The following is a 22,893-nucleotide window of genomic DNA, read 5'->3' on the forward strand; positions in this document are numbered from 1 at the left end:
TGTTTACTTCAGTTGTTTGAGTCTCAGATTTCCATCTTACGACAACTAGGGAAACACAACATTGTTTATTTGAGTTCAAAGGCACCCAGTAGATCTTACAACATGTCGTTTTTGGTAACCAGACCAAGATAAGCACCTAGATAAAGGCAGACACAAATGTGTAAGAAATATTTTTTTTCCTCACATGATACAGTGATGATAGCGAGCCAACAGTAATATATATTGTTCAACACAGCCACACAGCCTGTTGCTGTGAAGTTCGTATTTACCCCTTTATCAAAACAGATGAAATGCTCAAGGGCGAAAAACAAATATGTTTTCAATGTGCCAATGTGGGGGATTCAGGAGGTGGGGAAACTCAGAGATTAACAGTAGTCAGAAGGTGAAATGAGAGAAACTCAGATTAACAGTAATCAGAGGGTGAAATGAGAGAAACTCTGAGATTAACAGTAGTCAGAGGGTGAAATGAGCAGCAAATGCTGAAGCCACATGACATTGTAAGTATATATTTTAGGCTTTTTGCCTGTTATGTGCAGAGACAGTAAGCAAGTTGGGGTGGGGTGGGGAAATGACCACAGGTTGGATTCGAACCTCATGCCCTGTGTTGCTGAGATATCCACTAAAGTTAGCATGATAGCCAGCCAGGGACGTACCGTATCTTATACCACTTAGTACCTCACTGGCACTGCATGGAATACATTGGAAGTGTGCCATTGGTGCGTTCGAGACAACTTGAAATCTAGGCAGAAAGGATCAATGACTGGATGTCAAACCTTTCACTACAAACAAAAATGTGTGCTTTTATGTTGTACTGAGAGATGAGCAATGGGAGACCGTGATGATGGATTTGATGCTGAATAAATCCAACCCTAGAAATTGTATTTGCTCAAAGTAGCCTAGTAGGCTATGTGATAACTTGTGTTAATCAGAAAACAACATGTTAATCCTGGTTTAACTTTTGACTGGTTTAACTATGAGAATGAATAAGAAGTCACATGTAACAAAAATAAAACCAAACATACAAATTCAGTTAAAACATAGAAGCACCTGTGGTAGGAGGAAACTAAACATCTAATTCCTCCTAAACATCTAACTCCTGTCGGCCTTACATTAACACACCCAGCGGATAAACCGATCTAAATAGTTCAGCTCGGACAGGTGTGTGTAGTCTGGCCCTTGGAACACTGCATTACGATCCCCGAGTGCCAACTGCATGACCACCTCCTTGTCCACCTCGTTGCCCAAGGCGACAACCGAGGGCACCACCTGCTCTTTCCGCATGACCCCAAGAACCTCCTTGAGCCCCTCTGTCGATGTAACGCCGTCCGTGACGAAGACGAAGTTGACCTCGGCCTCACGTCTGGTCTGCCGAACACGTTCGGAGAACAGCACGTTGCTGACGGCGTGGGTGATGGCGGAAGTGACGTCGGACGAGGCGTCCAGGTAGCGCATGCCTTCCATACGCTCGGTGAGGACGCCGAGGTTGTGCGTGAGGCCGGACGCCACCTGGTGCTGGTTGGCGCGGCCGTACTGCATGACCGCGACGCGGGCTCCCATGGCGTCACTGGCGTCCCGAGCCATCGGGAGGCGTCGTGCCACCCTCTCGATGAAGCGCTGCACACGGTCGAAGTTCTCCTGGCCAATGCGTTCCGAACCGTCCACCAGGAAGACGAGATCCACAGGCCGGTCAGAACAAGGTGCCACGGCCATATCTGAGGGAGAAGGCAAAGTGTGATAAAATAAAAGAAGTCAAATGTGTCATACTCTCTAGTCTCCACAGGTTTAATATGAGTGTGCAGAGAATGGTAAGTTGCATTCCTAGTTGATACATTTCCTGTTTCCTGTACATTTCCATATGTTTTTATGTTATAATGGTTTGTGTGTTGTATGTCATGTGGTGGTCTACAAAGTGTCCTGCCTCCTAGACTGTAAACCTAGTTTACCTATGGGTACCAATAAAGTAACCTGACCTAACCTGACCTGTTATTTATGTTCTGTAGACCGTGGTGGTTGTTCACAACTTCTAAGTACTCTAGATATTGATAGATTATCTATATAAACAGAAAAGTAGTTTTGTTTCCCTTTGTTTCCCTTTGCACAATAATAATAACACAATAAATAAAGAGATTAACTTGTTACCTGTTTGGCAAGGCAGATCTGGGCAAATAATGACTGGGTCTGGATAAAAAAAGAGACCAGTATATAAATCAAACCAAGTTTACTTTAGGATGCCACAAAATATGTTCATTATTTAAAAGAGTAGTTAAAAATTGATGTTGAAAAGTGATACTGCTTTTAGAAACTGGCAAAGGTTACTAATGGTGGAAAATATTGACTAAATAAACAGATAAATAATAAAAGGTAAAATAAATATCAACAATTGCGTAGTGGTCAGAGTAATGGCAGGGAGGTGCTGTACCTGGGCAAAGCACTGTCTCGACCTCCTTGATAAACGCGTCAGCCACTAGGTCTGTGTACTTGGTCATGTTTCTCACGCGCTGCGGCCGGTCACAGGTGATGCTGACCAACGTCTCGTCCTGCACCGGGACGTTGAACATGTCCCCGATCCCTACGGCCATGACGTCTACATCAGGGTCCTGGCAAAGGGACCGGAGCAGACCAGGCTCGTCTTTAGGATCGTAGCGGCCATCTGTGATGACCACCGCAGTCACCCTGGCCCCCTCTCGTCTGCCATCACGGATGATGGTGTCGTAGGCGTATTTGAGTGCGGACGGAGTCCATGTCCCGCCGGCGATCCACTTCAGCTCCTTAATAGCCTTCTTGAGGGCAGATAGTGAGTTGATGTTTGGGTCGTTCAGACGGATGGCCTCGAAGGTTCCGTTATGGCTGTACTGCACCACTCCGACTCGAGTCCCTGTAAACAAAAAAACAGTATTTCAGTAAGTAAGTTATGGAAAACTGTCATTTAGATTGAAGGGAGAAAACAGCCTCACAGTATCTCAAGCTACAGCTCAATAAACTGCTGCTACTGCTGCTCTTACTTTTTTCTAGAATCATACAAGGCCCAGCATTGGCTTGCAGCACTAGTTAGAGACACAGGGACCTGCCTGTTTTAATACTCATTCATTCATTGATTAATGAGGGCAGGAACAGTCCCATAACGGTCCCATAATTCCACAGTCCAGTTTTATGACTCACAGGGCAGCTATACCTGAGGCTGAGTTGGGGTTCGTTGCCATGGAGCCCAGCTTGTTCATGGTGTTGATGACAAAGTGTTTCTCCAGGGTGAAGTTTGTGAGCCCCACGCTCTCTGAGCTGTCAATCACAAACACAATGTCCAGAGCGCCACATTGCTTCTCACAGTCTGGGGGGGGGAAAAAGACACAAGTCTTTTGTAACAATCCCAAATGATCATGTTTTTAATTACATAACTTCCATTAAAAAACAAGTGAAATGAAAATTAAAAGCACAAATGTACTGTTCTCTTTCTCAGCAAGCCTTTTGTCAGTGACACTTACCACAACAGCCACACGTCTCTCTGATATAGCTCATGACATCACATTCCTGGAAAAGAGGACACAGATGGATTAGGACACGCAGACACGTAATGACAACACAGAGTACGATGAGAGCAGAGCTGAGGAGACCAGAGAGATAACTCACGCTCAGTCCAGGGTCTCCCTCCGGGCCAGGGTCCCCCTGAGGAACAGAGGCATGGGAGGAAAGAGTAAACAGTGTTTGTAATAGGAGAACAAAATTGTTTCCAAATTAGGAGCTGACTATAGATTCCAGTCGATCTTTCATTTGTATGTTGTTATACATTCCATTCTACCTTTTATTTATATGTTGTTATAGTTTCCATTCTATCTTTCATTTATATACAGTATTCTTATAGATTCCATTCTTTCTTTCATTTATATTTAGCATCAGTCCTTGAGTTGTACCTTGGATTGATTTAAAATTGACAATGTTGCAACTGTTATTGTGCAAATAAAAACTGTAAATTCTCAAGGCTGCGTTTGAAGTATTTTAGGCTGTCAGACTAACGCATCTAAACTACTTGACGGCCAATTAATAGATAATCTAGTTTCGGAGCAGCGATAGCACGCCACCTAAGAAATGGTCGGTTGGGGTATGATTTCCAAACGTGGCAAAGGGAGAGAGCAGTCCAAATCTGCAGCTTGACCACAAGGCTCATTGGTATGGCAGTCAGAGCGCACACTCAAATGTAGGGACGGCACTCTATCACACCGATGTTGTGAGTCCCAGCCACTTTGAATGTTTGCTGAACCCCACAAACTTTACTTGACTTTATTGAGCTTTGAGTTTTTGTGAAGGGCTTAGTACTTCCTGACTTCCCAGACTGCACAGGGGTTCTGGGTTTAATGTCACCAGGTTCTTAGCACTTACAGGAGGACCAGCATCTCCCGACAGTCCTCTGGTCCCAGGTTGCCCCAGCAGTCCCGGATCGCCCTGATGATGAGATAAACAGAACCCTCAAAAACACAGAAATCAGAACCACTTTAGTACTGTGTAAGTTATACTGTGGGTTCCATTCCTGGCTTTCACCGTTGTGTCCTTAAGCAAGGCACTTTACGCTGAGGGGTGCGACGCAGGTCTTGTTTAAAGAGTAATAGTCTACATAGATGCTATTGTAATTGTTTAAATATTAACAGTCTACGTAGATGATATTGTAATGGTGCAACACAGGTCTCTCACCGGATCACCATTTTCTCCTTTGGCCCCAGGATCTCCTTTTGCCCCGCAGTCCCCTCTGCTACCCCGGGGACCCTTTCTTCCTTTCTCACCCCGGTCGCCCTGGGTAACAACAATGACAACAACAATGATACAAACACATGTTTATTGATGGATTGGGTTATCGGAGAAGTCCAACAGTAATACACAGCGATATGCAGCTTACATTTCGCATAACTATGCAGTTTTATATCTTATAACACAGCCAGTGCCTGCACAGTCACAAGTGGTAGGAGAGGGAATTTGTTGGGTGCTACAGGCTGATAATGGCAACTGATACCTGGCTACCATAAAGAAATCAAAACTTTTCTCACTGTTCGTCCTCTCGAGCCAGGATAACTGAACCCGTTTCTTCCACGGTCACCCTATGATGGAGAAAAATTTGACAAAGAAAAACAGTGTAAGCAATATGAAGAATTTCCTTGGGTCTAAACTTGTTTATGTTTTAACTACTTTTGGATTAAGACTAGCTTAGCAAACATAAAGCGCTAAGAGGCTTGATGGCACTGAATGAGACAGCAAGTTCCATAATAACTGATGATAGCGGTATAAGCCTGGTTTATGTAATGGAGAATGGAATGCAAACAGCAGGAGAGCAACCACCAGTAGTCATAACACTTGCTACTCAAGCTATCAAAAAATGTGAACAAAAAAGGTGAATTATGAGTTTGGGTCTACATATTTCATATTTGATTTGTTGACTTGTAGTAAACGTATTTTATATTAGAGAGAGCTGTTAGACTATAATAAACATGGTGAAGAGGGAAATGGAAATATTCAGTTTCCAATGCTGTTCCTCCCCAGCCTGTTCTGCCAATCCAGTCACATAAAACGCAACACAGCATGGCTGACACTCAAATGACTTGCAGTCCCGAGTAGTAGCGTAATACTATCTATTAAGGAACCATGGAAAGGAAAACAGCATTATTTTAGTTCAGAATTAGTTTATTTTTGTGAATGACTGATTTTACGGCCTTTCTTTTGATGAGACAGACTGGTGAATTTGCCTAGTTGGTGTATTCATAAAATGATCCTCAGATACACTAAGCCATGTGACAGAAATTCCCTCACCCAAAAGATTGAGACAGGATATAGTTTATTGCATTCCTGATCTTTAAATATGCTGCATTCTCTACAAGTTGCCACTGTAAGACAGTGCACTCTTTGTCGTTATGTTCCTGTTTAAATTTGGATGGTATTTTGATGGCTGTGTATAGAATGTAGTGTCTCCTGGAAATCTGGACAGAGGGTGAAGATGGTCAACCATTTTGTACTGTGAGCATCCACTGTAGCCACTCCAGATACAAAATGACTAAATGGATGAACTACATACAGGCAGTTCACACATTTTGAACCAACCCGTGTCAGATGTGACCTTTTGGGTGCGCTCGTAACCTGCTCTGAGCGCACACTGGCACCTTGAAATCGCTCATAAATGTGTGCTGATGGAATTATCTGTTTATTCAGTGTCACACTCTCAGAGTGCACACTAGGCACTCCATCTGAAGGGACAGAGCGGCAGAGTATAACGCCAGTTAAACTGAAAACAGTGGCAGACGTTTTGAGGAAATAGGAAAGATTCAGTATTTATAGCAAATTATAGAGACCTTACTAAGTAATTAAACAAAATTGGTTGCAATGTGCTAATCATCCTCACTGTTGTCAAGACTTTGAATGAAACATACTTATTTCAACCTGCTGTTTGTGTTCATGTCAGTTTTGATCTATGACTTAAAATGCTCGTCTTTTTCAAACTACAGAGTGTTGCAAGCGTTTTCAGTGTGCCAGATTGAATTTATAAATACTATGCATGCAGAGTGTTGCATTCATAGTCTGCAGACTACTACTGTATGAATTTATATGGGAATTTCTGAAAGCCTTCAAAATGTTCTTCGGTTGCGGTGGTCCGCGGTTTGAATGGGCTGTAGACACAGTATGTTCATACTGTGGAAACTACAAAGACTCCATGGGAGCTATGTGAGTGACAAGAGATGTACAAGCACTCAGGGGTTTTGGGGGAATGAGTGCACTAAACAGCACCATTCCATGTGCTTTTATAAACCAGCACACTATGCTGCAGGGTAGCAGAATAAAAAAGCACTGTTCAGATTTGTGAGCATTGACCCCAGTTTACTCCTGTGTGGTTGGGGGGCAAGGGTGGCATATACAGTGCTGGTTGCATTTACAGCCCAGACAACAGCAAGACTGATTTGCTAGGGGGGAATGTAGCACTTATAGTCCTACAGTTCTTCTGTAAGACTTGTATCAGCAATATTCTCAAACTGTGCAGCTACAGTAGCTATAGTAACATATGTGTGTGCTGTTTGTTTTTATGCACTGCACACAGACTACTGTTCTCTTTGGGTGTGTGTTAAGTGAGCTGCTGATATACCCTACCCTTGGTCCTGGGGGGCCAACATCTCCCCTGGGACCCTCGTCTCCAGTGTCCCCTGCGGGCCCCTATAGGAAACAGAGAGAGTGAGAGAGAAAGAGAGGGGGAGTTGTGTTGTGTCCAAATCAATTCAAAGTGTTATAAAAAGCCATAAAGAGGTTGTAAATAGCATTGATAGTAATGTATGTGTAATTTGTGTGCTATGAGACTTCACAGGAATTCATGACCTTGACATTTATAAGACAGTGCCTAGGGAAGGACTTGGAAGAACATTTTAGTGTCCAATGCCAAAATCAGAAGAGTAACAGTGTTTTGTTTTGCAGTATTCTCTTTCTAATGAGGCAAAGCAAATTTTGGCTTCATGCACAGACTTCCAAGGAAAGTTAAGTGTTCTAGGTAATATTTAAAATACGTTTATCCTTTTCACCAGAACAGCTTAAGCTCAAATCACAAGGGCTTACGTCAAGCAATGACTACGCAGTGATATCAAGCTGAATATGACTAATACGACTCCGTGGAATCACTGCTGCATGTTCTTCTGAACCCACAGAAAGGCAGGCTAGTCTGCAAGGTCAAATAAGTATCTATCTAGTCACTAGGCCTTTGGACTAAGCCTGTGTACTTTTCAGAATGGACTATGTACAATGCAATCCCCATACTAGAAATGTGTAAGCTGTGGAGAGAGGAACCTCTTGCACTAGAATGAACTTCAACTCCCATCATGCCTCAGGATTAGGCCCACCTGGGTGCCTGGAGTTCCTGTTTCCCCTGGTGGTCCTCTAGGGCCTCCCAAACCTGGATGCCCCTGCGAAGAGAGGGTATCGGTGAGGTAAGGGAGGCTAAGTGACTCAAAAGTAGAACCAGAAAAATGTTATAGCAACTAAACAGTATTCGATTTGAAAATATAACAGTATACATATGTACATAAATGCAACACAATGCAATAGTTTACCATGTTTTGAGGTAAACTTTAATCAGGTATGTAGTTTTGGTATGATCTTCAAATTAATTGATGTTCTCTGATAAATGATAGTAGGCATGAATGGATAAAACACCCATTTGGGTTTTAAACCAATAGATAAATGTTTTGTTGTATTAAATGCGTACAATTCATTGCATGGAAACAGCCAGACAATGTACCTAATTGGAGTGTCTAAACTCAAACCATGCTCACTTTCCAAATCTTTTGTTTAGAAAACAGGAGCTGATTCTCGAAGTTAACTGAATTTGGGTTTCCAATCAGCTGCGTTTGCTTTGGTAATGCCAGGTAAAATTGTAGATTACAAGTACAACTTAAATAGTACAAATACAGTACAATAGTTCAAGTTAATTACAAGTAAAATAATACCCCAAATTACAGTAACATGAGTAGTTGTAATGTTACTCCCACCCGTTGAAAAGAAATAACACATAGTTTCCGAATAAACCTCAGCAAACAGTTCCAAAAAAGGAGTCAAAGTGTCATGTTTTGGTATGTGCAAGTACAGTGACTCACTTCAAATCAACCACACTGTAAAGCTATGCTTGCTAAATGGAGGGTGACCACTCTGCCTCTGCACAGTGGGATGGGGATACAACATGAGCTGTACTTGCAGATTATACTAAAGATTGTAATTGGGAGATTTGTTCACATTACTTGCAGATACAATATAATTTACAGATCAAAAACAAAAAGATCCAGAACTTTCCATCATTGTGAAGTGAAAACTGTGAATCAAGTAAATGTGACCATAAATGTTAATGTTTAGAATTGACTGGTTGGTGTAAGTAAAACAGAAAATATATTTGTGGAGCTGCAACATAAGTCAGGCCTGCTCCAAAATGTAATGGGCTGCCCATGGCCCATGAAAATCAGGCTGATCGTTTTGGTGTAACCCGGCACACAGACAGACAGACAAACAGACAGACAGACATACAAACAGACAGACAGACAGACAGACATACAAACAGACAGACAGACAGACAGACAAAAAACAAACAACATCACAAAATAACCTCCATTCCATTCCAACCTCCATTTTCCATTAATTTTTTTTTCTTGACCATTTGACTTTTATTCAGATTGGATGGTGAAGAGTTGGGATTGGGAAATGGCCGCGGGTCGGATTCGAACCCAGGTCCCCATGGGCACTCAGAGCCGAATGTGTGTGCACACGCCACAGCGCCCCCTATGTGTTAGACATTTACCTTTGCTCCTTTGGCCCCACCCTGTCCAGGCACTCCCCTCACGCCTTCAGGGCCAGGCTCCCCCTGCATACAGGAAGAAAGACACAAACGTTGGACAGTCTATAACTTCTGCATAATTAATCTTTCAGTAATTTCTTCATCTGTCTTTGCCAGCCTGAATTTAAAAAATCGGAGTTCAAAATCGGAGTTCAATAAATGTTGTTTACAATAAAAGTCGCTAGAGAAGCTAGATGTTTAGATTTCGCTACAGCATCTGTTTTACAAGATATTGACAGTGCAATAATTTGAAAAAAAAAAAAAAAAAACAGAAAACAGTGATTACGGCACTTGTTGAGAAGATGTTTTGGGCTGTTTTCCCTAAGGGATTCACATGTTTCGTTGCTCTGATTGATTAGGTCTATTGAGTTGCATGCAGAGGCATTTTCCCTCCTTTATCAGTTGAAATAGAGTTTGAGTGTGGCTATGCCAGGCTATCTTTCTGCTGCTGTTGACACCCAAATGTTGCCCCTCTCCAGGATCAATAGCGTGTTATCTTATCTGAATGTTCCTCCGTGAATTTCAATGGCAATGCTCAATGCCAATTTACAGCAGCCTCTCTGGCTGGGAGGTTGTTAAACTGTGACAAGGTCCCTATATGTAGCGCTGGGACTGTATCTGTAACCAAACCTTATCTCCTTTGGGTCCAACTCTTCCTTGAGTGCCTTTGGCTCCAGTATTGCCTGTTCTTCCCTGAAAATGACAGCACATGTGCTTTTCAATATTGCATGCATTGATGTAAGGTTTCCATAAAAAGACAGAGTAATTTAAGAGTACGGGTACATGAAGTGTTATTACGTATGATGTTGTTATTACGTATGATGTTGTCGTATTTGGTTATGTTATCACTTGAACATTGTTTTTACCTGTTCTCCTTTTGGCCCAATTCCTCCTGGTCCTCCCTAAAGACAGCACACATACAGTCACGGAACAGCTCCAAAAAACAAACAACGGAGAAAGGTAGAGTAGCGAGAGAGTCCCTTACTTGTGGCCCTTTGGTTCCTGGAAAGCCTTGTGTGCCTGGCACTCCTCTCTCCCCCTAGTGCAATAAACACAAACGCATTTCCCTGCCTGCTAGTAAAAGTTGTAATAAAGGTTTTAGTAGTGGTTTTATAACACATTTATTAGCGGTTTAAAATGCACTTGGTGTAATACTATAAAAGCAATATAGGGTATTATGGAGTAATAATGAGAGGGCATAATTGTACTTTTGGTCCAACATCTCCTGGTGGCCCAGGAGGGCCTGATCTGCCTCCGCGTCCAGGGTCCCCCTACAAACGGACAGAAACCACCAGACGGGATTATTACCCTCTTCTTGGATAGAGATGATACATGAGTTTGATTTTATTTTGTACATGTTTTAAAATCTCCTCAGGACCTCACCTTCACTCCCACAGGTCCGGCAGGTCCAGGGTCACCAGAATCTCCAGGATACCCATCTATTCCCTAACGGAGAAATTAAAGGTGAGGAAATCTCCAGGAAAGCCGTCTATTCCCTAACAGAGAAATTAGAGGTGAGGTAATCTCCAGGATACCCGTCTATACCCTAACAGAGAAATTAGGTGAGGTAATCTCCAGGATACCCGTCTATTCCCTAACAGAGAAATTAGAGGTGAGGTAATCTCCAGGATACCCGTCTATACCCTAACAGAGAAATTAGGGGTGGAAGGTGGGGGTGGGGTGAGAGGTTGGGGTGGGGGGTGGCAGTGTGTGATAGTTGGGGGGTGGGGGGGGGGGGGAGTGTGTGTAGACTGAGGGATAACCATCAAAATGTATTGGGCAAGTTGAGGTATTCAAGGTACTTTAGCTGATACAATACAAACTGAGTGATTAATAATCAATGTCAATCAATGATTGAGCAGCAAAAGTGTTGCTGCCTGAAAATCATGCTAAATATCAGTCAACTACTATAAAATGCTTTTTTTTAATGTTTAGTGGCACCCATGAACTTCCAAGAGTGTGGATATATGACCAACCTTGTCTCCTTGATCTCCTTTGCACCCTGGGGCGCCAATCCTACCGATCTTGCCCTGAAACACCACATACTCTTGTTAGTACGCTGAGCTCTCCACTCACAGTGGAGCACACAGTATTTTTATGTCTTCCATCAGCACTCTGGCCGTGGTCCAGTGAGGAGATGTCTGAATCCTTTTAACGGCTAGGCATTTTTAAAGGAACACAATGGAAGAATTGATATCTATGCCTCTTGGCGTCAAGACAATACCCAATTAGTCAAAAAACAACTAAAAGGGGCATAATACAACCCAACCAAAAATGTTACATAGTGCAATATCAAGCGCTCTGGGCACGCATTGGTCAAAGACTTCATTCTCCATATACTAAATCAGTGTAGCATCAGAATGAATTTGAAGCTGTTCTGTGAAGGTAAAATAACTGCACTGTGTTCCTTTTGATAGGTGTTTACTGCGTCCGTAAGGATTAGAAGTGTTTCTCCATCTTACCTTCTGGCCATCTGTTCCATTGCGACCTGAAAGTCCAGCAACGCCCTGGTCATTGGAGGAAGATATTGGGATGTCAGAACACACTGTTGCACCCTGAGTTACCATGTGAACGGTTTTCTTACAGAATTGTCTTTGAAAAGAGAATGACATACCTTTCCACCTTGGTCTCCAATGTCACCCTATACAAGAGAAAAAAATAGAAAACAATTGTTTATTATAAATATAGCAGTTGATTTACATACTGTTTATGAATACAAGAGGTGGTGTGCATGTCTTTTTCAGAACCAATGTTTTGTCTTACAATGATGCAAATAATCCTGACAAGTTGCAAAGACCTATTCCAAATGGTGAATAACATTATGCTTACTTATATATATAAATGATAGAATGTACTGTAGGCTACATACGTAAGTATGCCCCACATAAGTGGCTAAATATTCTGGATGCATCATGTGGGTTGCGTTGACTCACTTTGTCTCCTTTTGGTCCAGTTTCACCCTGAAGAGAAATAAAAGAAATTGAAACGTAAAGACATTCACACATTAAATACATTAACAGACATTCACACATTAAAGACATTAAATGGCTTTGTATGTGGCAGCATGCTTGTGCAACTGCACAGATGTACCTTTGGACCTGGCGGCCCAATAGGACCCTCAAGACCTGGATCCCCCTGCAAGAGACAACACGCTTGATCACCAACACATCTTCACAACAACGCCACATCAAAACAAAAACATTTGCCTTTCAAGAAGCTGTTATTAATTATGAAAAAGTCACAATATCACAACAAATCATAAAAAGAGAAGTCTTATCTTACCGCCTGTCCCTTATGACCTCTCAATCCATGCACTCCAATAACCCCCTTTTGTCCCTAAAGGAAGACAAGCAGATAAGAGGAATATAAGGGGTACTTTCTTACTGATATTAATGTAGAAACACAAGTAGTGAATACATTTCCCTCCCAGAGGTAATGATGAAACAGATTGAAATGTATGACATCATCGGTAACTGAAACTTACTTTTGGTCCTCTGCGACCTTTCGGACCGAGAGGGCCATCCCGCTCCACACACTTGGGCCTGAAACACTGAGGAGACAAACAACGGGCCCTAATTTAGACACTGGACAACGTCAGTCCCAATGGGCCCTAATTTAGACACTGAGGAGACGTCAGTCCTAATGGACCCTAATTTAAACACTGAGGAGACGTCAGTCCTAATGGACCCTAATTTAAACACTGGGCAACATCAGTCCCAATGGACCCTAATTTAAACACTGTGCAATGTCAGTCCCAATGGGCCCTAATTTAAACACTGGGCAAAGTGCAACGTCAAGTTTTTTAGGAAAAAAGTTCGCACACTCCTTGGTATTCTTTTGTTGAGTTTATTTTCTCATTTGGCACATGACGTCAACAAAAGAATACCAAGGAGTGTGCGAACTTTTTTCCTAAAAAACTTGACCTTTTTTTGTTCAGCACCTGGGATGTGCACAAAGTCTCCTTGGAAGCAAAGTGCAACGTCAGTCAATGAGCAAAGTGTCCTGTGCGTGAACTAAAGCCGTCGTGTGGCGTGTGATGTTTATGCTCAGGCTCTTGCTCATGGTACTAAATCAGCAAAGAGATTTTGTGCAGTTTTTAAATGAGCTTTTGTTTGACTTCAGCACTTTGCCCTCATTAAAATTAGGGCCCAATGTCATGTAGTCAGCTGTGTCCCCACACTGCATCAAGCTAAACCAAACAAGAATTCCACAAAACAAACAAACAAAAACAAACAAACAAATGGTGAAATATGTTTTTCTTCCCGGAAGTATGCTGGTAGGACTATATACAGCATCGGGTCCACTTCATTTGAATGTGAATCACATATCTCACCTCCTGATAGGCACGATTTTTCTGTGGAGAAACGCAGAAGGGACAATCAACATGACATATCACCACTAAACACACATGGCATTTTCAATGCAGTGGGTGAACAATATGCCACAGTTTTCACACATTTCTAGAGAAAAGATGACAACGGGGCTTTAATGTAATGGTCACGACAGAGCATGTTGCATCTGGACCCGAATGAGCCAAAGCTCAACATCACATTATTTATCATGACCCACAATACAACCATTCTCTGTTTTTTGGCCTGTCAATAGTTAGCTACACATGGGACTCTTACCATTGTCATAATAATCCGTTCGATTGTTTGCATGTTCACATTTGTGGTCTGAGGCAGGTCAACCGCCACAAAGTCGTCACGGAACATTTCCACTGGGGAGCTGGCGATCTCTCGCAGTCCTGTCTCCAATTTACTCTGCGACACGGCCACGGCGAACAGCTGATTTCCCTGGTCCCTCGCCCGCTCGGCCGCCGCCTTGATGCCGCCGCACGGGTGGCCCGTCTCGTAGCCGTCCGTCACGACCACGGCGAAGTTCACCGTCTTCATCGGGAACGGGTGCTGTGCGATCGCCTCCGTCATGTTGTTGAGGGCACAGTCGATGTACGAGCCCTTGCCAAAGTAATCGACAGTCTTGACGTTGCGGAGGAATTCGTCGCGGTTGGTGATCTTGCTGAAGACCTTGTTGTTCTGGGAGAAGTGGAGGCCTCCCATGGTCCACGAGAGCTGGACCCCGTTGGTAAAGGTCTCGTCCTTCAGACGCACGGCAAAGTACTTGGTGAACTCCTTGATGCTATTCACAGTGCTGCCTGGGGGCTGCTCCAGCAGAGCCACGGACTCGGACGTGTCCAGGACAAAGTACACGTTGATCGGACACATGATTTCCTCTGCAAAGGGACAAACATGGGTGGAGAAGGGAGGGTACCATTTTAAAGCTTAGCTGGCAGTATTTCAATGGCTTTCTCGCAATAGAGAGAAATAATATTATCAGAAAATCTATCAGAAACCACATTAGCCTGGGAGAACCCAGACGAACCTTTGTCAAATTTGAATTTGCTCTGCTGGTCCGTCTGGCAAAAAGGCCATTCACTCCCATTTCCAATGCTCCTAAAACCCAGGCACCAATTACAATCACTGAGGCGGGCTTAATATGATGACATCGAAGCAGTTTTAGAAAAACGCTCATTTGTTGAGACGTGTTTTTCCGTTGTTCTGCATGTCATCTCCTTCATTGCTCTGATTGGTTTTAGGTCTAACAAATTGTGTCCTGAGGCATTTTGATTGACGCCCATTGGTGACAGCCCTTGGCAATGGGAGGTGAATGAAGCTTGTCCAGACCCAATCTTAATTTCAATTTGGGACTCTAGGTTAAAAGTGCCATGTTGGGTAACGTCACTTCTGTTAACATTGAAACAAAACAGAGAGCTAGCTCGCCCCTCCCTCCTCGAGCATCTCGTCCGTGATTGGCTGGAAAAGTTTGTTATGTTTCATGGTCCAGGCTGCACCAGGCTGTTTTTATTGCCGTTTTTGGAGCCTGGGCTGTCTACAGAGACCATGTTTTTACAGTGTATTTAAGGGACATGCAGGTAGTGGATTGTGAGGAGATGTTTGCTGTATGTAACAAAACATCGCATAACATCGCTTAGAGTACCTTTAAACCTGCAAAATAATGACTTCTTTTCAAATGTTTTCATGACATTTGCAGATGATTACATTTTTGCACAATGCGCAAAATATGAAATGCAAACATTTGAGAGAATGATATCAAATGACAATCTGTTTCTATGAGTTTACTGATTTTCTCAGAAAGACTTCTCCATCTGTACCTGTTATGACTCAACAACAAGAGTCACATAATGGGACATGTGCCTCGGTGAGACCCAGCTGCTCTACAAATGTTTAGCGCTTCGCTTACAGGGGCCAACACCTTCTGTCTCTTGCCCACGCACACCAACGCCGACATTTTTCACTGACAAGCATTTCATAAACAATGGAGCGGCGCTATCAGAAATAGAACTGAGTCATAATAGACATGGTATTGGTGGCAGAGTTTGATGCTGGTGTGCGGGGTGGTTATGGAAACGATGGAATCTAACGGAACCAAATGTTGAAAGCGTTGCCGCAGAGGCCTTTAGACTGCTGGGTCTAACCAAGGCAATAGAGTTAGACTCAACTGCTTTCTAAATTATAGGGAATTATATAAGAATCTTGCAATACAGGAATAGTTTTTCAATGTCATTTAGATTCAAATGTCTTTATCATTATTGATGTCTACATCCTCACATCCATTCTCTTTCTCTCTCTCTCTCTCTCTCGCTCTCTCTCTCACGCACACTCTTACACACGCACGATTGCACACACAGAGCCTTGAGCCAGCAGCCAGACCAACCTGTCCCTGTCTTTGCTGAATTACTGAAGTGTGGTGAGCGTTCTGGCGCATAATGGCTGCTGTGCAACACCCAGGTGGGTGCTACACATTGGTGGTGGTTAGTGAGGTACCCCCTTCACTGTAAAGCGCTTTGAGTGTTGTGAAAAACGCTATATAAATGTAATGTGTTGTTGTTGTTGTTGTCCCCAGTCCTTCACTGTGCCATGAGCCAGGAAGTCAGTAAATGAAATGTGTTATCCAAACTTAATCAGCCTTTAGAACTTGGAACTTAATTAACCCTTAGACAGATCAAACAGAACCAAGAACAATGAAATCCCCTGCTGTCTTTCACAGCAGCGCTCAAAACTCTTGAACATGCCCATACTCACGATGACAGCACTGGCCCGATGGATCAGGAAGGACAGGATCCGGGTCTGGTTCTTCACCTGGTACGGGCCATGGACGAGGTCCCCGTTCCTGCGCGTCGGTTCTGACCCAGAACAAGCCCAACACCAGGACCGCCTGGCATACAATCATCCTGACTTCTACAGTACTGATGGACAACACAGAAGTTCTCATTAGTAAAGCCTGAAGTCCTTTTGGGTCACACTTTACCTGCATGGTCTCCAGGAACTATCTAATACTATCTAGATACTCTGGTTATAAACATGCTATCTGTTGATGCTGAAGGAACAACAGGTGCGCACGTACACACACACACATGCACACAAACACACTCTTACATGTATAAACCTGTATGGCTATTTCATATTAAACAGGTGTTTCTGTATTTCTCCGGGTCACACTTCACTTGGATGGTCTCCTATAGACTATCTACAGGTGCTCAGATTAAAAGCAAACTATCTAGTAACATTCTTAACAACAATTTATGGTCAAACTTAGATTACAGAGATTAAGTTATTTTTCAAGAAAGAATATTTTTTCTCTTGTTTGCTCTGGGCTGCAGTTCAAGCGGAGTGATTGAGAGGGCATAAAAGATTTGGCAGATGGGTTCAGCAGTAACGTCACCAATTGATAATCAGCTGACCCCGGTTCAGTTCCCACCGTTGTAAGTCCGTGTCTCTTTGGATAAAAGCATCTGCTAAATATTAGTCAACTGATTGCTGAACAGCCATTCTAAAAACTGAACTTGGATTTCAATAAACCATCAGTAAAGTATCTGTCGACAGAATATCCAAATAAATTGTTACTCATCAAACATGATCATATCTTGACTTGGAGTGATACATGTATTTCTGCATTATTCTATGAATGGCAACTGTTTGTTTTAGGGGCACATTTGTCTGTATTTGTCCCTATTTATTGGACCTGGAAATGAAAATAAATGTCAAGGAAAATGCAAAGAAACGTTTCTAATTTGCTTCTCATCATTACAGTTCTACCCAGACCCTATACCTGAACATTGACCCTGACCTCAAGTCATCTTCTAGCAAGATGACATATTCAATCAACCAATCAATCAATTAATCAACCAACCAATCAACCAATCAATCTGTATATCACTCAATCAATTTATAGTGCAATCCCCTTGTAACATGTATATTCCCTTATAAAATGGCCCCAATAGAATAAAAATGTCAATTAACAAATGTACAAAACTCCCTATCCCTGTGCATGTTGGCCAGATGTTTTTCAATTACTGATAGCTACTTAAGGGCCTTTCCTGGACCGAGGATGAAGAAGACCTGGAACAGAAACAATTGAGATGCAAGATTCATAAAATGGCCAGTCTTTAGAGACCCAGTCGTTCTGTCATACGTCCAAAACTCCTCCAGTCTTGTAAGACGGTGAGTGACCTTAAAAATCCCAGATGTCAAGGAGCGTGGGCGCTTCAACTGGAGCACACTTCAGAAATGCACCTTATTTATGTCTGGTGCCGTCTAAGACAAGCACACTAAGATGAGTGGGGTCTTGGTGGAGGGCAGAAGCTGGAAAAAGTGCATCATTCAGGACATGCATACACAGGCCTGACACAATGATATATTGCCTTAATTAGCCTGAAAAGAAACCATTGTTTCAATCATTACACTGGTTAGCAGCTTTATGGCTGTTTGAATGTTTCACACACACACACACACACACACACACACACACACACACACACACACACACACACACACACTACTGCCACCAAACCTTTTCTGCCATATCCTGATGCCAGTCCTGGATTGGCCGTTCCACAAGTTGCATACATAAAGACCATGGACTGTCTACTAATACTTCCTTGCATGTCTAACACTTGCTAGCACGCTAATAATCTCACCCTGACATACAAGCAAACACACACACACACACACACACACACACACACACACACACACTAGGCCTATGGTTATGGTTATTGTATATTGAAAACGCTTTTGTTCAAAGCTATTTACAGAATATAAATTGTAGCAGACGCTTTTACGATTTACAGAAAATAAATATTTACCAAAGTTCTCTCTGTGTTACAATCACAGTAAAACTGTAGCCTAGTCACTCAATACCCCCTCATATTAACATATTACGCACACACAAGCCACTTTGTAGCACTTCACTTCATAATTCAGTCTGAAAAACAGAACGAATTGTATGACATCTGAAACCTCATACCCTCACACGTTTAAATAAATAAGTAATGAAATATCTGCATAAGCTAACACATTAGAAATGCAGGACACAATATTAAAGAGGGCAAACCAAAAATATATTTTTGTCACCAGCTTCCAACTAGACAGGTAGCCAACCGGCTGTGTTGCAATAGTGGTTACTGAAGGTCTTGCCATAAAACCCATATTAATGCTGCAAATCCTATTTTCTCCCTTACAAACAGTAAGGTTTTACAAAAAAATCAGCTGAAAACGACCAATTTCTGACTTCTGAAACTATCTATAGCCCATCAACATTTTAGCAAATGTCTGAGGGATACCTACAGGCTATCTTCGTTTCAAGACTACCTAATCCGTTGACAAGAAGTTATAACATTCTTCCCGCGTTGATAAAACTGCAAGCTTTCGTCTTACCAAAACTATGCAATTTGTTCTTGAAACGCTGTCAGTTAGTGGCGTTTAAGAAAGTTCCGTTATAACTTCATCCTTACATCCCGTCCTATGCAGCGTGGAAAGGTTGTAATCCAGCGTTCATGCTTCTACCGCTACTGGACATCCAGAAGGATTTTCCGTCTCCATCCGGTAGTGTTTTATGGGTTGCAAGCACAGAGTGGGTGAGTGAGTGTGAGACAGTGGGGTTACGGAGGGAGCGTGTGCCATCTGTGTGTGTGTGTGTGTGTGTGTGTGTGTGTGGACGTTAGTGCATTTGCACTTTTAATGACGCATCTTATATAGCTCCTGAAGTTGGCCTAAACAATATTCAGTAGCCTAGATAAGGTGTTATAATTTTGCAAATTAATTTAGTTGTGACCGGCCATTGACTGTCGCCAAGGATGAGATGTTTGGATCATAAGATTGGTTTATTTTTCAAGTCGTATCTCATTATACCACGTTCAGACAGATTTCATCGCCAGTGGATTTGACAGCTGGCTTGTGTTCAGTAAAGTCTTCCTGGCGGTTTACTTTACGCGCTCTTTGTTGACATCTGGACTTCCTCCAAAGGGACCTACTCCGCATTCTTCAGCCCTGTTTGGTCCTCACATTGTCCGGTCTACTGGAAAATGTAAATACACGTAATTCAGATAGCAGCTGGAGCAGACAGAACCGGTTGAGATATGGAGCGGATCCGGTGGTGTGGCCAGATCACAAATCCGATCCTTTTCGTCTTCAATGAACCGCTAACTGAAAGGCGACGCTTTATTTTCCTTTTCAAAGGGAAACCATTAAAATGAATTACATCAACACACGCTGTGTTGTTCCCTTTGAAACACTCCCAGGAAATACTAAAACAACTAAATCAACAAGTATGATGCGATTTAGTTAGGAGAGGGAGAGATAGAGAGAGAGTTTGTTAATAAGTTAGTATGTTTGCAGTAACCTATAACAAAAGTGTGCGTGTGTGTGTGTGTTCTATAGCCTACATATACGTACAGCTCTGGAAAAAATGAAGAGACCACTGCACATTTTTCTGATGTCATCCTACGGTTGCTGCGTGACATTCAAATTAGTTACAGTCAACTTGTCTTATTTTTGTAGGATGACATAAGAAAAATGTGCAGTGGTCTCTTAATTTTTTCCAGAGTTGTATGTGTGTGTGTGGTGTGTATATGTGTGTACATCTGTGTATGTGTGTATGCATGTAAGCACTGACAGGGGGACCCCCCCCCCCCCATACCTGATAATACTATATTTTATCTGTCGTAAGGCCCACATTTTCTAGCAGCGCCCCTGTGTGTATGTTTATAACAGCTCCATTTACAATCCATCAATGCAACAGTGTATTTATGCATCTGATTAATGAGCTGTGTTTTGTACCCAGGGCAAGTTGAGGTGAGCACATGACAGCTGATATGCTAACTGAACAAGACAAGCCTCTGCCAGACAAAAGCAGAATTTGGATCAAAGCTGGACCTCATCTCACCTAAAAGTCAGTCACTTCCCACATGGAAAAGGTCTGTGAAAACCATGAATCACACTTGGTGGGTACAATATCTACAATATAGATCAGTGTTACATACATTTAATATAAAATGCCCTTCAACATGCAAGGTACATCATACAGTATATAAAACATATATTTATGTGTGTTAGTGCACAGATATGCTATACAAAATGAAAGGTATACATGAAAGTTAAGGAATTTTTCCATATGTGCTGCTGCTGGACCTGTCAAACTACTATTAAGACCACAGGAGACACCGACGTAGAAAGCGTGTAATGCAAAAATGTCATTCTCTTTACAGTGTGTAGCTTGAGAGTTGCGTTCTTGATCGCTGTGCATATTTTAAGCTAAAAGAAGGCCAACATAACACGATAACTTTGTCATTTGATGTCCTTGTGTGGTTTGGTGTAGTCCGGTAACAGCCGAGAGACTTCAAGCATGACACAGCAAATCCTGCCAGTGGCACCGACATACACACACACACACACACACACACACACACACACACACACACACACATACACACGCAGGCAAGCAGTGTGCTTTTAAATATAGTGAACTGTTTTTAGTCAGAGCTAGATAGCTACACATAGCTACCACCAGGCTCACACCACTATTCCGAGATATGTTTGTGTGTCTGTGCTGTGTCACTGCTTGGTTCGTCATTCGTGGAATAAATTCAGCTAGGTCAGGAAGTTTAAAAACTGATCCTCCCTTTGCATTGTGGATTCTTTTGTCTTATCACCATGGCCCCACAGAGAGACGGAGAGAGAGAGAGAGAGAGAGGGAGACAGAGAGAGGGAGAGAGAGGGAAACAGAGAGAGGGAGAGAGAGAGAGGGAGACAGAGAGAGAGAGGGAAACAGAGAGAGGGAGAGAGAGAGAGAGGGAGACAGAGAGAGGGAGACAGACAGAGAGAGAGTGAAGAGAATAGACAGATGAAGTGCTCGAACATGACTCATTCCCTCTGGCCTTGCAGTTAAGCACAGCCACAGTTACCTTTTGAAGTCTACACTCTGCACTGAAGATCTCTAACAACTTGTAATGACTGTCATCTTTTTCCACTTCACAAAGGTAAGCTGGGAAGCCATTTCGCGTTTTCCACCCAATGTTAAAAAAGAACAAGAAAAAAAAAAACAAAGGATGAAAAGAAAGATAAAATGAAAGTGCACAGACAGAGGAGGGGTTATATGAGTTCCCCTCCCATGTTTTTGCTCTGTTATGATTCCAGGGTCTGGGGTTTGAGGATTGCCTTTGAAATAACTCGCCGTGGCTTGCGAGCCCAGAAATTTCATACCCTGCAATTTTTCCATAACATGATACACAGCAGCTCAGTCCGCGTGTTGTGCACATAAAAAGACAATTCTCACTGCTGTAGAAATCTCATGAATCCCTGAGCGATGCGTGAAATATTTTAATAGGTTGGCCGTTTTTTTGTGTGTGTGTGTGTCTCTGTGTGTGTGTGTGTGTGTGTGTGTGTGTGTGAGTGTGTGTGTGTGTGTGTGTGTGTGTGTGTGTGTGTGTGTGTGTGTGTCTCTGCGTGTTTGTGTGTGTGTGTGTGTGTGTGTGTGTGTGTGTGTGTGTGTGTGTGTGTGTGCGAGGGATGAGCAGTGTGCAGCTAGATTAATAAGGCATGATATCCCTGCTGTAAGCAGACAGTGTCTCTTGCCTCTGCGCTGGCATAAATGCTTACCCAGGAAGTGGTTTTGGCAGATTACACAGATACAAGATTTAAATCAGACAGCATCTGCATCGTCTGTGCATAAAGTAGACACAAATCACTCGTTTTAGTATTCCTTTTGCACAACAACTCTCTTTTATTTATAAATGCCAACCAAAAAAGTTTGATTTCAGTGATTACCGGTACATTTATAAGCGTCCACTTCTGCCCTGTCTGACCTGTATGACATGGCCCTGGTCCAGCTCGAGCCCCTATTGGCCCATGTTATTGCCCCATATGCTGCACTGATGTCATGGCTCTTGTGGATCAGGAAGCCGTGTAACAGCAGGGACATCCGGACTGACACGGCAATAAAGACGCTGTCATGGTAGACCACTGCGTCTGACCACTCCACACCATGGACCCCCATATCCCGTCTGACTTGTTTGACACTGTGTGTTTGTGTGTGTGTGTGTGTGTTTGTGTGTGTGTGTGCGTGTGTGTGTGTGTGTGTGTGTGTGTGTGCGCGTGTGTGTGTGTGTGTGTGTGTGTGTGTGTGTGTGTGTGTGTGTGTGTGTGTGTGTGTGCCACTCCACACCCTCGGACCCCCGTCTCCCGTGTGACTTGTTTGACAAGGCT

At 42.9% G+C, this 22,893-nt stretch overlaps 1 protein-coding gene across 1 annotated transcript; it reads right to left on the reverse strand.

Annotated features, from left to right (window-relative positions):
* Positions 1–86: 86 nt before the first annotated feature.
* Positions 87–14,557, reverse strand: LOC143099943 (collagen alpha-2(VI) chain-like). Its single transcript, XM_076262851.1, has 27 exons — positions 13,960–14,557; positions 13,636–13,685; positions 13,346–13,397; positions 12,816–12,881; positions 12,614–12,667; positions 12,422–12,466; positions 12,265–12,291; positions 11,946–11,972; positions 11,794–11,838; positions 11,308–11,361; positions 10,715–10,777; positions 10,540–10,602; positions 10,317–10,370; positions 10,198–10,233; positions 9,962–10,024; positions 9,296–9,358; positions 7,851–7,913; positions 7,114–7,176; positions 5,031–5,081; positions 4,681–4,779; positions 4,372–4,434; positions 3,625–3,660; positions 3,480–3,525; positions 3,173–3,325; positions 2,420–2,875; positions 2,140–2,178; positions 87–1,712 (listed from the first exon to the last, which is right to left on the reverse strand). Exons 1-27 carry the CDS (start codon positions 14,554–14,556, stop codon positions 1,111–1,113), a joined length of 3,030 nt encoding a protein of 1,009 aa, XP_076118966.1. The 5' UTR covers position 14,557; the 3' UTR covers positions 87–1,110.
* Positions 14,558–22,893: the final 8,336 nt, after the last annotated feature.

Source organism: Alosa pseudoharengus, unplaced genomic scaffold (genome assembly GCF_046254945.1).
Source record: "Alosa pseudoharengus isolate Yale_2024_CS ecotype anadromous, Long Island Sound unplaced genomic scaffold, YU_APseudo_1.1 YU_APseudo_1.1_scf_3, whole genome shotgun sequence".
Classification (NCBI taxonomy): domain Eukaryota; kingdom Metazoa; phylum Chordata; class Actinopteri; order Clupeiformes; family Clupeidae; genus Alosa; species Alosa pseudoharengus.